Source organism: Tachysurus vachellii, chromosome 22 (genome assembly GCF_030014155.1).
Source record: "Tachysurus vachellii isolate PV-2020 chromosome 22, HZAU_Pvac_v1, whole genome shotgun sequence".
In the NCBI taxonomy this organism is placed as follows: Eukaryota; Metazoa; Chordata; class Actinopteri; order Siluriformes; family Bagridae; genus Tachysurus; species Tachysurus vachellii.
Window position 1 is genome coordinate 594,266 of NC_083481.1, and position 15,387 is coordinate 609,652.

Sequence of the window (15,387 nt, forward strand, 5' to 3'; positions counted from 1 at the left end):
TGACGAAAATACCGTATTGAACTCAAGCGAAGCGAACATGCACAATATAAAGACACACAAACTTCGATATGAACGTAAGAGCTGCATGAAACCAGGCAAAGAGCCGCATGCGGCTCGGGGGCCGCGCGTTGGCCGCCCCTGTTGTAGACGACCACCCCGACGATAGTGGTGAACAGGGTGCAAGAAGATAACGTTATACTGTACACCCGTGGCCGTATTTGCAAGAAATGTTTCTGTACATTGGAATGAAAGATTCTTCCTACCGGATGAAGTGCCTCTTATGCCTACCGAAAATCACTGAAATTTTACTTTTTACTTTTACTTCAAGTACATTAAATAACAGAAAATTACTTTTGATACTTAAGTACAGTAAATATCAGATACTTTAAGACTTTTACTTGAGTAATATTCTAAAAGGTAACTTTCACTTTTACCAAAGTCTTTTTCTAGTACTTTATACAACACTGGCAGCCACACAGCTCCAACATCATCGTCAAATTCGCTGACGACACAACGGTGATAGGCCTGCTCACCGACAGCGATGAGACGGTCTACAGAGAAGAGGTAAGCACCCTGACTACATGGTGTCAGGAGAACCACCTCTCACTCAACACTGACAAGACCAAGGAGCTGGTGGTGGACAGAGGAGTGATTACAAACCCATCACCATCAACAAGACACCTGTGGAGCGGGTGAGCAGCTTTAAGTTTCTCAGCATTAACATCAGCGAGGATCTCATCTGGGCCACACACACTGACGCAGTACTGAAAAAGGCACATCAACGCCTTTTCTTCCTGAGACGGCTGAGGAAGTTTGGAATGAGCCCCAGCATCCTCAGAACATTGTACACCTGCACTATAAAGAGCATCCTGATGGGCTGCATCACTGCCTGGTTTGGAAACAGCACCGCTGGCAACCGTAAAGCCCTGAAAAGGGTTTAGCAAACTGCAAGCCACATTGTTGGAGGTGAACTTCCCTCCCTCCAGGACATCTACACCAGGAGGTGTATAAGGAAAGCCCGGAGGATCATAAAAGACTCCAGCCACCCGTCCCACAGACTTCTCTCTCTGCCTCCCTCAGGAAGACGTCTCCACAGCATCCGATCCTGCACTAGCCGATTGAGGGATAGCTTTTTCCCTCAGGCTATCAGACTAATTAACAGTCACAACTAAAACACCATACAGCATACTTTCACAATATGGTATGCCACACACTGCACTCTAACTTCGGACTATCCACACTGGACTATACACACTGGTCTATACATACACACTGCATTCAATACCATAATCCATCTGTTACCACTAGATACCATCCGATGCACATCCATGTCACTTTTGTACCTGTACAATCTGTTGCATATATTTACACACACACACATATATATATATATGTGTGTGTGTGTGTGTGTATGTATATACATAAAGTACATATTGCATATAAAGTGTAGTGCTACTGTAAGGATGCCCAATAGTACACTGTGTGTAATGACTATATGTATGAGCAAATTGCACATGTTCACTTGTTGATTCCATTATCTGTTTGCTAATTGTACATATTGTACACACATATTGTACTGACTATATGTATGAGCAAATTGCACAATTTCACATAACTCATTAGCTATATCTTTATCTTTATAATTGTCCTGCAATTTCTGGAGTTTGCTCCTAAGAATTTCACTCACCAAGGCACATGTGCTGTGGTGATGTGACAATAAAAGAGACTTGACTTGACATATACATTACAGCACAGTGGAATTCTTTTCTTCACATACCCCAACTGAGTAGATTGGGGTCAGAGTGCAGGGGCAGCTATGATACAGCGCCCCTGGAGCAGAGTGGGTTGCCCCCTGTTAGTAATGACAGTAATGTCAGATATTAGATAAATTATTGTTTTAAAATAACTGATAAATCACACAAATTGTTTGAGCTGAGATTTCTTCTCAGATAAAGTCTTTATTAAACTAGTCTGTTAGACTACACACCACACAGAAATGTTACTGAGTAACGTCACTCAATGAAGCTTCTTAACCCTGATATTTTCCTCAGGTCTATCTGACCCTGCTGGAAGGTTTAGAAAAGTTTAATGTGTCATAACTTGGGTTTTCTTCCACATTGTTCCAAACTTTGCAAGAAAAATTAATTTTGTATATTTTCGTTAAACTATGTGTTCAGACCAGTATATACTATGCGGTTTGGATCCTCCCGGGTCATTTTGACTCGGCCACATTTAGTGGGGCAATAGGTCACACTTTTGCCCTTTTCAGCGCAATGAACATACATACAGAAACAAAAATGCACACATAAAATGTCAACTAACACACACACCCAAAACACACACTCACACACCATACACACACACACACACACACAAACACACACACACATTGCATTTCATTAGGCCTCCAGAAAAAAAAGGCAAACATTTGTAAATATTTCACACTTTTGATATGCCTTTGCCTAGCAGTGAGCAAAACACGATCTACCAAAATGATACTAAACACACACGTGCACACACACACACACACACACAACATTGGGCATTGCAATTCATTAGGCCTCCAGAAAAAATAAAAGCTACTCATTTGTAAATATTTCACACCTGTTATATGCATTTGGCCAGCTGGGGGCAAAATCTGATCTACCAACAAGCTTCACACACACGCACACACGCATGCACACACACACACACACACACTCACACACACACAGTCAAACACTGTTCAAAGCATTGGGCATTGCATTTCAGTTGGCCTCTAGACAAAACAAAGGCTACACATTTGTAAATGTTTTGCACACACACACACACACACACACACACACACACACACACACACACACGTTCATATTTCTATAAAGAAATTCAAAAATAAAATACATGTGTTTTGCAAATCATATTTGTTTCCTCTCTTATTTATGAATTTAGTTGCATCAGTCAGCTTTGGCCTGGAGATATGCTGAGTAATGTTTGACATTTATCAGTCAGTGGTTATCCGAAATAATATTTAATAATTTCTGCTTATTTTACTCAAAAACATGGCATAATTTCATAAGGTTTATCGTTCATAAATTAAGTATAATAAAAAAACATAAGGAGTGTAAAAGAAGTTTTATTCACATGAAATTATGCCATGTTTTTGTGTGGGGGTAGGGGTGTGGGTGTGTGTATAGCCTGTTTTGGTTGATCAGATGACATCAGGTGGGCAAAATAGATATTACAAGTGTAAAATTGTAATGAAGAGTCATAGGGTTGAGGATCCATTTGCAAGCTTTATTAGATTCTCTCGTAAACAACAGGCAGGGACAATGATGGCAGACACAACAGCGTAGAAGAGGCAGAAATCGTGGTCAAGAAAACAGGCAGTAGGTCAGGGCAGGCGGCAAAAAATTGTAAGACAAAAGGACAGAACAAAGTAACGAACCGGGAGTAATAACAAAACAGGAAACGCTCGGACTGATCGCCATGGCAAATCGAGACTTCGCACTAGAGTCAAGTTCAAGTTCAAGCTTTATAGGAAGTGGGTGATTGGAAGCAGGTGGCAGTGCAATCAGTTCCAGTAAGAGGATTATGGGAAATGTAGTCCGGAAATACTAATACTCGGGGCAAGGTTCCCTCTGGTGGTGATTGGAGGACGAGGCAGGTGCCTCAACCATGACAGAGCTTGCCCCCGTGAGCGGCTCCTGAAGCGAGGATGCGCGCGACGCCGGGGTCTTCCACGGGGCCGAGGGGCCGGTTTGTCCAGGTGATTTTGGTGGAATTCGGCGGTGAGTCAAGGAAGGATCAAGGACGTCCCATCCCCCCCCCGTACCCAAGAGCGTTCCTCCGGGCCGTACCCCTCCCAGTCGACCAGGTATTCGAGATTGCCTCCCCGGCTTCTGGAATCTAGCAGGTCGTGGACCTGGTAAGCCTCCTCGCTGCTGACCAGCAGGGGCGGTGGACCCGATGGGTCAGCAGCCTCCTCTCGTTTCCATTTCGGCCCACCAGCAGGTTTTAGCAGCGAGACATAAAAGGTGGGAGTAGGTAGGTAAGTAGGAGGTAATGCCAAACAATATGATACAGGATTTATCTGTTTCGTGATTTTGAAAGGGCCCAAATACCTAGGACTGAGCTTTCTGCAGGGTAGGCGGAGATGGACGTCTCGGGTGGAGAGCCAGACACTGTCCGGGTTGATAATCGGGGTGCAGTCTGCGGTGTCTGTCGGCCTGGGGTTTCTGTCTCCTGATGGCATTCTGTAGCTGGAGATGCGCTTGTTTGCATGTCTTCTCGCTTTTCCGAAACCACTCATCCACTGCTGCCAGGTCAGACGGGTCGCCGGACCATGGCAACAAGGGAGGTTGATAGCTGAGCATGCAATGTAACGGAGTGATGCCGGTGGCTGGTTTGGTGAGAGAATTTTAAGCATACTCCGCCCACATGAGGTACCTGCTCCACTCGGTCTGGTTGTTCTGACAGTATGAGCAGAGGAAGCGAGTGAGCTCTTGGTTCATGCGCTCTGTCTGCCCGTTGGCTTGTGGGTGATAACCTGAGGTGAGACTGATGTTAATGTTCAGTTGTTTGAAGAAGGACAACCAGACTCGTGACGTGAACTGGGGCCCTCGGTCAGAGACGATGTCCTCGGGCAAACCAAAAAAACAGAATATGAATTTGCAGAGGGTTTCGGCTGTCTCGAATGCAGTGGAGTTTAGGCAGTGGAATCAGGTGGCATGCCTTCGAAAAGCGATTGATGATGGTGAGAATTACGGTGCAGGGTCGTTGTGGGACAGGTAATGGCTGTAACAATCCGGCAGGGAGTTGATGAGAGTCCTTTGGAGTATTACATGCGATGCAGTTCTTTACGAAATTTCTAGTGTCCTCGGACAGAGAGGGCCACCAGAATTTATTTTGCGTGACGTGGATGGTCCCCGAGATGCCTGGATGGCCAGAGTTAGGTGACGCGTGTAGTAGGTCGAGGACGGCTGCGCAGAAATCTTCGGGCACGTAGGTCTTGGTAGGAGGAAAATCTTCCGGAGGAGGTGCACATGCATTGGCCTGCAAAATCTCGGTCATAATGTCCCATTGGATGGGAGCGATTATTTGGGTCTCGGGGATGATGGACTCCATACTAGCGTTTTGGTTGGGCTCATTGTATAAGCGAGAGCATAGTGCATCGGCTTTAGTGTTCTTGGATCCCGGTCTGTAGGTGACTGTGAAGTTGAAGCGCATGAAGAACATGGCCCATCGTGCTTGGCGAGTGTTCATCCATTTTGCAGAGGATAGATATTCGAGGTTTTTGTGCTCTGTGAGGACAGTGAAAGGGTGCTGAGTGCCCTCCAGCCAGTGCCGCCATCCCTCAAAAGCCGCCTTCATGGCTAGTAATTCGTGATCCCCCACGTCGTAATTGCATTCAGTGGGAGACAGTTTTCGGGAGAAGTATGCACACGGAAACATCTTATTAGCCGGTCCCTGATGCTGTGAAAGAATAGCTCCGACTCCCGTATTGGAGGCATCCAATTCTACAGTAAACGGTTGGGTTGGATCAAGGTGGTGAAGGATGGGAGCCATGGTGAAACTCTCCTTCAAACGTCTAAAAGCGAGGATCGCATCAGGTGACCACGAGAGACAGGGTGGTGCCTTCTTGGTCAGGGTGAGAGGCACCACAATGGTACTGAATCCTTGGATGAAACGGCGATAAAAGTTAGCGAACCCCAGGAAGCACTGCAGCTCCTTAATGGTTTGAGGTCGCGGCCAGTTTAATACTGCTTGCAAATTTGAGTCATCCATGGCGACCCCCTCGGCAGAGATAACGTAGCCTAAGAAGGATGTTGAGGTTTTGTGGAATTCGCACTTCTCCGCCTTGGCGTAAAGTCGCTGTTGTATTAGACGTTTCAGTACTGCCCTCACGTGTTGGATGTGTTCTTCTAATGTCTCCGAATGAATCAAAATGTCATCGATATGCACAATCACCCAGCGGTCCAGCATATCCCGGAACACGTCATTAATGAAGGATTGGAACACTGCTGGGCTGTTAGAAAGGCCAAACGGCATGACCAAATATTCGTAGTGACCAGACTGGGTAGAAAAGGCGGTTTTCCATTCATCCCCCTCTCTGATGTGGATGAGGTTATAGGCTTGTGCAGATCCAGCTTGGTGAAGTACTTGGCCTTGCGAAGTTGTTCTAGGGCCGATGGCACCAGGGGAAGAGGATAACAAAACTTCACCATGATATCGTTCAGTGCGCAATAATAATCGATGCAGGGTCGGAGGCCTCCGTCCTTCATCTTTAAGAAGAAAAATCCTGATGAAGCTGGCAACACGGAAGGTCGGATGAACCCCTTCTTTAACTCTTCCTTGATATACTTGTTCATGGCTTCGGATTCCGGCTGTGACGGGGAAAAATTCTGCCCTTAGGTGGCGTGGTGTTGGGCAGGAGCTCGATGAAGCAATCGTTAGGTCGATGAGGAGATAGTTTCGGTGGCTTTGACCTTGCTTTGGCGAGATCATGATATTCCATCGGGAGGCTGGGAATACCCGCGGTGGTAGGTGCGGTAATTGTGGAGTTAAGTTGGAGTGGCACCTTAGTGGGCTGTAAGTGCTGGGCGCAGGTTCTGTCCCAGTGAATAATCTGTGGTTCTCTCTCTGAGATGACAGGGTTATGAAGCTTTAGCCATGGCAGTCCCATGATAAGTGGGTGGTGAGGAGAGTGGATGATGTGGAAACAGATTACAGAACAGAAACACCCACTTGTAACTTGGTGATGAATTTTATTCGTAACTTTCCGAGAGGTCGACCATCTATCGCCTCCACTGCCAGGGGAGAAAGGCATTTTGTTAGCGAACTCCTCTGACATGAAATGTCCCACAGCGCCGGAGTCAATGAGAGCCGCAAGATCAATACTCCTTCCTTGTACTTTTAACTGTACATCAAATTGGGCACAGTTCTGGGATCGGGAGGTGAAAGTTTCAGGCACACCAAAGTGTTTCGCCTATTAGACGGTCTGGTTGGGCAGTTAGGCAGCATGTGTCCAGGTTTCCCACAGTACAGACACAGATGATGACGGATGCGTCGCGTTCTCTCCTCGGGTGTGAGGTGAGTGTAGCCGAACTGCATGGGTGCAATGCTCTCGGATAGGGAACTGTGTGCGGGTGTTCGACGGGTTCTCAGTAAATTATCAATTTGGATGGATAGTTCCATGAACTCAGACAGACCTCTCCCCTCATCCCGACAGGCGAGTTCGACTTACAACTCACGGTTCAATCCCTTGTGGTACAGGAGCTTGAGAGGTCTCTCTTCCCAGCCTGGCTGGGCAGCGAGGGTGCGAAAAGCCAGAGCATAGTCCGCTGCAGTGCGATCTCCCTGGGAGATGGGTAGTAAATGCTCCTCTGCGCTCTCTCCTCCAGCGGAGTTTTCAAACATGCGGTGAAACTGGGTGAGGAAGTGATCGAAGGAAGGAAACACAGTTCCGTCCTCCCTCCATACCGCGGTGGCCCATTCTAGCACCTTACCGGTGAGAAGCGTGCACACTATGGCGATCCGGCTGGCATCGGTCGGGCGGGTTGTTGCATCACGAAGAGCGAGCACTGCATCAGAAATACTTCCTGGGGTCTCCGTTGAACTTCTCCGGGAAGGCGAGCCGTGGATTAGCGGGATTAGGGACCATAGCAGCAGTATATGAGGCAGCAGGCGGGGGTACAGGCGGCATCGGGTTAGGCGCGGCGGAGATACCTTGCAAATTGTGCAGCGCCGGCGGCCGAGTTCTCCCATGAGCGAGGTGAGCCGGGTTAATTGCTGGTGGAGGCCAGCAGCTCTGTCGCGAGTTGAGACATAGCTGCTGGATCGCTTTGAGGCGAAGTCTTCTGTAATGAAGAGTCATAGGGTTGAGGATCCATTTGCAAGCTTTATTAGATTCTCTCATAAACAACAGGCAGGGTCAATGACGGCAGACACAACATAGTAGAAGAGGCAGAAATCGTGATCAAGAAAACAGGCAGTAGGTCAGGGCAGGCTGCAAACAATCGTAAGACAAAAGGACAGAACAAAGTAACAAACCGGGAGTAATAACAAAACAGGAAACGCTCAGACAAATCGAGACTTCACACTGGAGTCAAGTTCAAGTTCAAGCTTTATAGGAAGTGGGTGATTGGAAGCAGGTGGCAGTGCAATCAGTTCCAGTAAGAGGATTATGGGAAACCTAGTCCAGAAATACTAATATTCGGGGGAAGGTTCCCTCTGGTGGTGATCGGAGGACGAGGCAGGTGCCTCCACCATGACAAAAATAGATATTACACACAGAATGGTGATCATTGTAGAATTTTTGATTTATAAGCATTCAAGTCAAATTGGCCTGAAAAAAAAAACAGGTATTATTATTTGCTGACATTAAAAATGGTCAAAATGGTTTCAAAACAATCTCCTGCCTTTGAAATATACCAACCTGTAATTGTGCATCAACTTTTGTGCCTCTATAGTGAAAATAATTCAAAATTTCTGTTTTGTTTTTTTACTAAAAAATGAGGCATTTTTGTATATAAATAAGGTTTATTATACCAAATATATGTTAATATGTTGGAAACAAGTTAGACTAAAAAGGTGAAGAAAATGGCTATCATATATACATTTTTTATAAGCAGTCAAAACAGACAAGATCAAGTTGACTCGGCGCTCCTAATTTGAATAGGAGGAAAATATGAGGGTTAAACTGGGGTTTATTAATAATTCTAACATTATAACAGAGTTTATGGAGGTGGGCCAGGACTCCAAATGGGTGGGACCAGGACCCTGGAGCTTCACCAGTGATATTATTTTATTATTTACAATTATTGATATTAAGTTTATTTGAGCTGCAAATGTTTTGCTGGCGTTAAAAATAATAACAAATTTTCTCTTATTTATTTATTTATTCATTCATTCATTTCCTAAGTGATTCTGTAGAAAATCATTATAACTTAATGTCTAATCTATTTGTTCTGAATGTTGTAGTGTTACAGAACATTTCAGGTGAAAAACAACACTGTAAATAACTGCTGCTTTTAGTGAGTTATTGTGACTCTTAGAGAGATGATCTTACTTCAGTGTCTCCACTTTACAGTGAGGATTCTCCAGTCCAGCACAGAGAATCTTCACTCCTGAGTCTCCTCGATTATTCCCAGACAGATTGAGTGTTTCCACAGTCAGATGAAGTTCTCTCAGTTTGGAAGTTTCTGATCTGAGCGCTGAGACCAGAGGTGACCAACTTTTTACTCGAAGTGAATCACAGCTGATACTAAAGGAAATAAAATAAACCATAATGAACTCACACTAGTGCAAATGATCAAACGCGTCCTCAAAGCTTTCACTGAACCTTCTCATTTTTATAAATACTGAAAGTACAAACACCAGTTAGACAATATGGTTAAAGTGACATTGCAGTCTACATGTTGATGTCATTAAAATGGGTAAAGTTAGTGTTTAACTACAGCTAACTAACTAGTATCTACAGTAGGGTTGCCCCTGTCCTGTATAATATGGGATTGTCTTGTATTGAAAAAGACAAAGATCTCACATTATGGCCAGAAATTCCTGAAGTGATGTGACCTTAACAAACAATCGATACTGGACTAATTATTATACGACCAAATTCACTTTAAAACAACACTTTTAACATATTATTACTAGTAAATCTGTAAACTTGGTATATATACTGAACAAAATTATAAACCCAACACTTTTGTTTTTGCCCCATTGTTCATAAGCAGATCTAAGACTTTTTCTACGTACACAAAAGGCCAATTTCTCTCAAATATTGTTTACAAATCTGTCTAAATCTGTGTTAGTGAGAACTTCTCATTTGCTGAGAGAATCCATCCACCTCACAGGTGTCATATCACTATCCTGATTAGACAGCATGATTATTACACAGGTGTGTCTTAGACTGGTCACAATAAAAGGTCACATGTGCAGTTTTTATCACACAGCACAATGCCACAGATGTTGCAAGGTTTGAGGGAGCCTGCAATTGGCATGCACAAACACACTTCTTTGTAGGAAGATCTTCACTGATCATCTGCTTAATGTACTGAACTGTTTCCTGTGTGCTCTGAGGGTTACTTCCTGTCTGTGTTTGTTAAAACATGTAAGAGTTTATGATTGGACTCCAGTGAGAGACCCAGAAGAAAGCGAAGGGAAAGATCCAGATGTCCAGTCTGACTTTCTTAAGTCAAATCTACAGTACTGTTATGTACATCTTTGATAGTATTTTCTTCCATCCACGTGTTAGAAATCTGATTCTGTATAAGAACATTTCTCTTCTCCTTCATGAAGGTCAGGTGCACATACAGAGCTGCGAGATGCTCCTGAATGCTCAGATGAACAAAGCAGTACACTTTACTGTGGTGAAGCCCAAACTCCTCTCTGAAGATCTGAGTACACACACCTGAGTACACTGCTGCTTCTCTCACATCAATACCACACTCTCTCAGGTCTTCATCATAGAAGATCAGGTTTCCTTTCTTCAGCTGCTGAAAACCCAGTTGTCCCAGTTTAAGAAGCATTTCTTCATCACTCTCCTGCTTCTTTTGAGTATTTTTCTCTTATGACATTTATCTGATTGATGAGGAAGTGTGTGTACATTTGAGTCAAGAGTCTTGGGGATCTCTCCACTCTCTGCTTCACCCAACATTCTCTCTAGAACAGTGGCTGAGATCCAGCAGAAAACTGGGATGTGACACATGATGTAGAGGCTTCTTAATGACTTCAGGTGTGTGATGATATTATTGGCCAGGCTCTGATCACTGATCCTCTTCCTAAAATATTCCTCCTTCTGTGGGTCATTGAACCCTCGTCTCTCTGTGACTCGATCCACACACTCAGAGAGGATTTGACCAGCTGCTGCAGGTCTGGAGGTGATCCAGATGAGAGCAGAGGGAAGCAGATTCCCTTTGATCAGGCTGGCCACAATAAAAGGTCACATGTGCAGTTTTTATCACACAGCACAATGCCACAGATGTTGCAAGGTTTGAGGGAGCCTGCAATTGGCATGCTGAATGCAGAATTGTCCACCAGAGCTGTTGCCCGTGAAATTAATGATAATTTCTCTACCATAAGCCGTCTCCAAAGGCATTTCAGAGAATTTGGCAGTAAATCCAACCGACCTCACAATAAGTGTGCAAATGCTCACAATAGAAGGCATCTGGCACTTTGGAGAGGTGTTTTCTTTGTGGATGAATCCCAGTTTTCACTGTACAGGGCAGATGGCGGACAGCGTGTATGGCATCATGAGGGTGAGCGGTTTGCTATGTCAACGATGTGGATCGAGTGGCCCATGGTGGAGGTGAGGTTATGGTATGGGCAAACACATGTTATGGACAAGAACACAGGTGCATATTTTGATGGCATTTTGAATGCACAGAGATACCGTGAAGAGATCCTGAGGCCCATTGTTGTGCCAGTCATCCATGATCACCTGTAACCTGGATGATCATCCAGTCATCACCTCATGTTGCAGCATGATGATGCACAGCCCCATGTTGCAAGGATCAGCATACTTAGCAGACATGTCACCCATTGAGCATGTTTGGGATGCTCTGGATCGGCGTATATACGACAGCGTGTTCCAGTTCCTGCCAATATCCAGCAACTTCACACAGCTAATGAAGAGGAGTGGACCAACATTCCACAGGTCACAATTAACAACCTGATCAACTCTATGTGAAAGAGATGTGTTGCACTGCCTGAGGCAAATAGTGGTTACACCAGATACTGACTCGTTTTAGCCTAAAGAACACCTGTGCAATAATCATGCTGTCTAATCAGCATCTTGATGTCACACCTGTGAGGTGGATGGATTATCTCCCAAAAGGAGAAGTGCTCACTAACACAGATTTAGACAGATTTGTGAACAATATTTGAGAGAAATTGGCCTTTTGTTTACATAGAAAAAGTCTTAAATCTTTGCGTTCAGCTCATGTAAAATGGGGCAAAAACAAAAGTGTTGCGTTTATAATTTTGTAAAGTGTATTTTAAATGTCCATAAAACTTGACTCTGCTCTTCCACACTCCTGTCTCACCAATTGCTTAAATGAAATAAACCCTTGGTTTTCCTTAATGGTTCTCAAAATTCTCAAAGGTTCCTCTTATAGGTTCAAAATCTACCCTGTCCAAGTCCAATAGTCTCTTTTTTATATTGATGCTTCCTCCTACCTTTAGAGTCTACTTCTCTGTCTCTAATTATTATTATTATTATTATTATTATTATTATTATTATAAAAATGTTTCCTCTAATGAGTATAAAACTTTACAAAGTCAGTTTTCTATAAAAGACCATTTCCACCTCACAAATAAAACTTAATAATGAAGAAAAACTTTTTTGGGATTAGAATTTTTCATGACTGCAGTAAACATGGTTCTTTATGTCTGGTACACAGGTGTGTTTAATATACATCAAACATCCAACATAAAACCAGCATTAACTTCATCATTATTTTAAGATATTAAGATAAATCATAACTACAAAACTTCAAAACTCCCTCAAATGTAATCACCTGCTTCTACATGTTTAATAGCTGCACTTCAGGATCATTCATTTATTAATGCAGATTTTATTCCCTAATTTATCTATTTACATGAACTCCACTCTGTATCACCTTCAGGTCAGAACATCCCAAAGTCCATATTAGAGTGTGTTCAGTTTCTCTCTAACACTGTAACAGTAGAACAGTTATATTCACATTTACTTACATTGCTTTACTGGATGTTGTAATCACAGGCATCATCTTCAGAACAACATCTTCTGTTATCTTATCTGTACTGAAATATTTACTCAGGTCAAACTCATCCAGCTCCTCTGATGATGTCAGTAACACAAACACCAGAGCAGAAAGCTGTGAGAAAGTTAGTTTACTTTGTTTTCCAGATTTCAGGTAGAGTTGGATTTCCTCCACTAGAGAATCATCACCCAGTTCATTCAGACAGTGGAACAGATTGATGGATTTCTCTGTAGGAAGATCTTCATAGAAGATCTGCTTAATGTACTGAACTGTTTCCTGTGTGCTCTGAGGGTTACTTCCTGTCTGTGTTACTAAAACATGTAAGAGTTTATGATTGGACTCCAGTGAGAGACCCAGAAGAAAGCGAAGGAAAAGATCCAGATGTCCAGTCTGACTTTCTAAAGTCAAATCTACAGCACTGTTATGTACATCTTTGATAGTATTTTCTCTCATCCTCCTGTTAGAAACCTGATTCTGTATAAGAACATTTCTCTTCTCCTTCATGAAGGTCAGGTGCACATACAGAGCTGCGAGATGCTCCTGAATGCTCAGATGAACAAAGCAGTACACTTTACTGTGGTGAAGCCCAAACTCCTCTCTGAAGATCTGAGTACACACACCTGAGTACACTGCTGCTTCTCTCACATCAATACCACACTCTCTCAGGTCTTCATCATAGAAGATCAGGTTCCCTTTCATCAGCTGCTGAAAAGCCAGTTGTCCCAGTTTAAGAAGCATTTCTTCACCACTCTCCTGCTTCTTTGAGTATTCTTCTCTTATGGCATTTGTCTGATTGATGAGGAAGTGTGTGTACATTTGAGTCAGAGTCTTGGGGATCTCTGCACTCTCTGCTTCACCCAACATTCTCTCTAGAACAGTGGCTGAAATCCAGCAGAAGACTGGGATGTGACACATGATGTAGAGGCTTCTTAATGACTTCAGGTGTGTGATGATGTGATTGGCCAGGCTCTGATCACTGATCCTCTTCCTGAAGTACTCCTCCTTCTGTGGGTCATTGAACCCTCGTATCTCTGTGACTCGATCCACACACTCAGAGAGGATTTGATCAGCTGCTGCAGGTCTGGAGGTGATCCAGATGAGAGCAGAGGGAATCAGATTCCCTTTGATCAGGTTTATCAGCAGTACAGGCACTGATGCCGATTCAGTTACATCACACACTCTCACTGTGTTCTGGAAATCTAGGGGAAAACGACACTCGTCCAAACCATCAAAAATGAACAGAACCTTTTCCAAACTGGACATTTCTGTTTCTTTTGTTTCCATAAAAAACACATGAAGGAGCTCCATCAGACTCAGTTTCTGGTCCTTCATCAAATTCAGCTCTCTGAAAGGAAGTGGAAATATGAGGTGGACGTCCTGATTTGCTTTCCCTTCAGCCCAGTCCAGAATGAACTTCTGCACAGAGACTGTTTTACCGATGCCAGCGACTCCCTTTGTCAGCACAGTTCTGATGGGTTTGTCTTGTTCAGATGATGTATTTGTCAGCACAGTTCTGATGGGTTTGTCTTGTTTAGATGATGTATTTGTCAGCACAGTTCTGATGGGTTTGTCTTGTTCAGATAAAGGCTTAAAGATGTCATTGCATTTGATTGGTGTTTCCTCTGTTGTTCTTCTCCTGGATGCTGCCTCGATCTGTCTCACCTCATGTTCATTATTGACTTCTCCACTGTCTCCCTCTGTGATGTAGAGCTCTGTGTAGATCTCATTCAGGAGTGTTTGGGTTCCCAGGTTTATCATCACTCCATTCAAACACTGAAACTTCTTCATCAGATTTAATTTGAACTTTTTCTGGAATTCATTTCCACCAGCAGATTCTGGGTCGTACCTGTGATATGGAGAAGCAGGAAGACACGGGGTTCATTTATTAGACTTAATCATCTGTTTTGAGTAATCTAATGACTCTGTAGTATACAGACTATTATTTAGACACTTAAGCCATATTTGAATGCCATCGTATGAATTTCACTGCATTACAAAGCAACATGTCATTTGAAGAAAGATACCACAAGCAAACATTCCAATCAAAACATTTCCCAAAAAAACAGACTCAGCGATATTTAAACACATAATAGTGGCTTTATTAAAGTCAGAGTTCTAGCATTTGTTGTAGCATTTAGTTTGCTCCATTTATCTTGTTAAATTACCCTTTAAGTGTGCCTTTAGCATTGACATTAAAAGTCAAGAGATGTTACCTGTGTAGAAGTGAGGAGTCTACAGCTTTAACCTCCAGATGATGATCCATAGACTCATGACTCTTCATGGAGCTACAACTGTGTGTTGGTGATTCTGATCTCTTTCCCTGGAGTTTACTGTACAACATTATGGACACTTCTTTAATTATTTATTTACAATCTTTACAGTTTTTAACTCACTTGATAACTGAATGTGGATTTTTACTTACAATAAACAGAATGACTTTTTTATGCTCAATGGTGACTGTGGTAGCTTTTTTTCAATAGTGGAGCATTTATTTAAGTTCATTTTATATTTACTCACTATTTACGTTATATTTACGCACCTAACCCAAGGGATTGAACCATGAGCTGCAAGCCAAACTTGCCTGTCAGGACGAGGGGAGAAATCTGTCTGAGTTTATGGAACTGTCCATTCAAATAGATAATTTGATCAGAACCCATCAACCACC

At 43.3% G+C, this 15,387-nt stretch overlaps 1 protein-coding gene across 22 annotated transcripts in view; it reads right to left on the reverse strand.

Annotated features, from left to right (window-relative positions):
* Window positions 1–15,387, reverse strand: part of LOC132837931 (NACHT, LRR and PYD domains-containing protein 12-like) — a 255,921-nt gene that overhangs the window by 225,582 nt on the left and 14,952 nt on the right. For 21 of the 22 annotated variants that reach the window (XM_060857968.1, XM_060857957.1, XM_060857948.1 and 18 more), the window contains 3 exons: window positions 14,936–15,052; window positions 12,694–14,568; window positions 9,047–9,241 (listed from right to left, as the gene is read on the reverse strand). In XM_060857968.1, the coding sequence (XP_060713951.1) occupies window positions 9,047–9,241; window positions 12,694–14,568; window positions 14,936–15,052 (2,187 nt within the window). The remainder of the gene's footprint in view (window positions 1–9,046; window positions 9,242–12,693; window positions 14,569–14,935; window positions 15,053–15,387) is intronic. The other variant, XM_060857942.1, reaches the window with a different exon arrangement.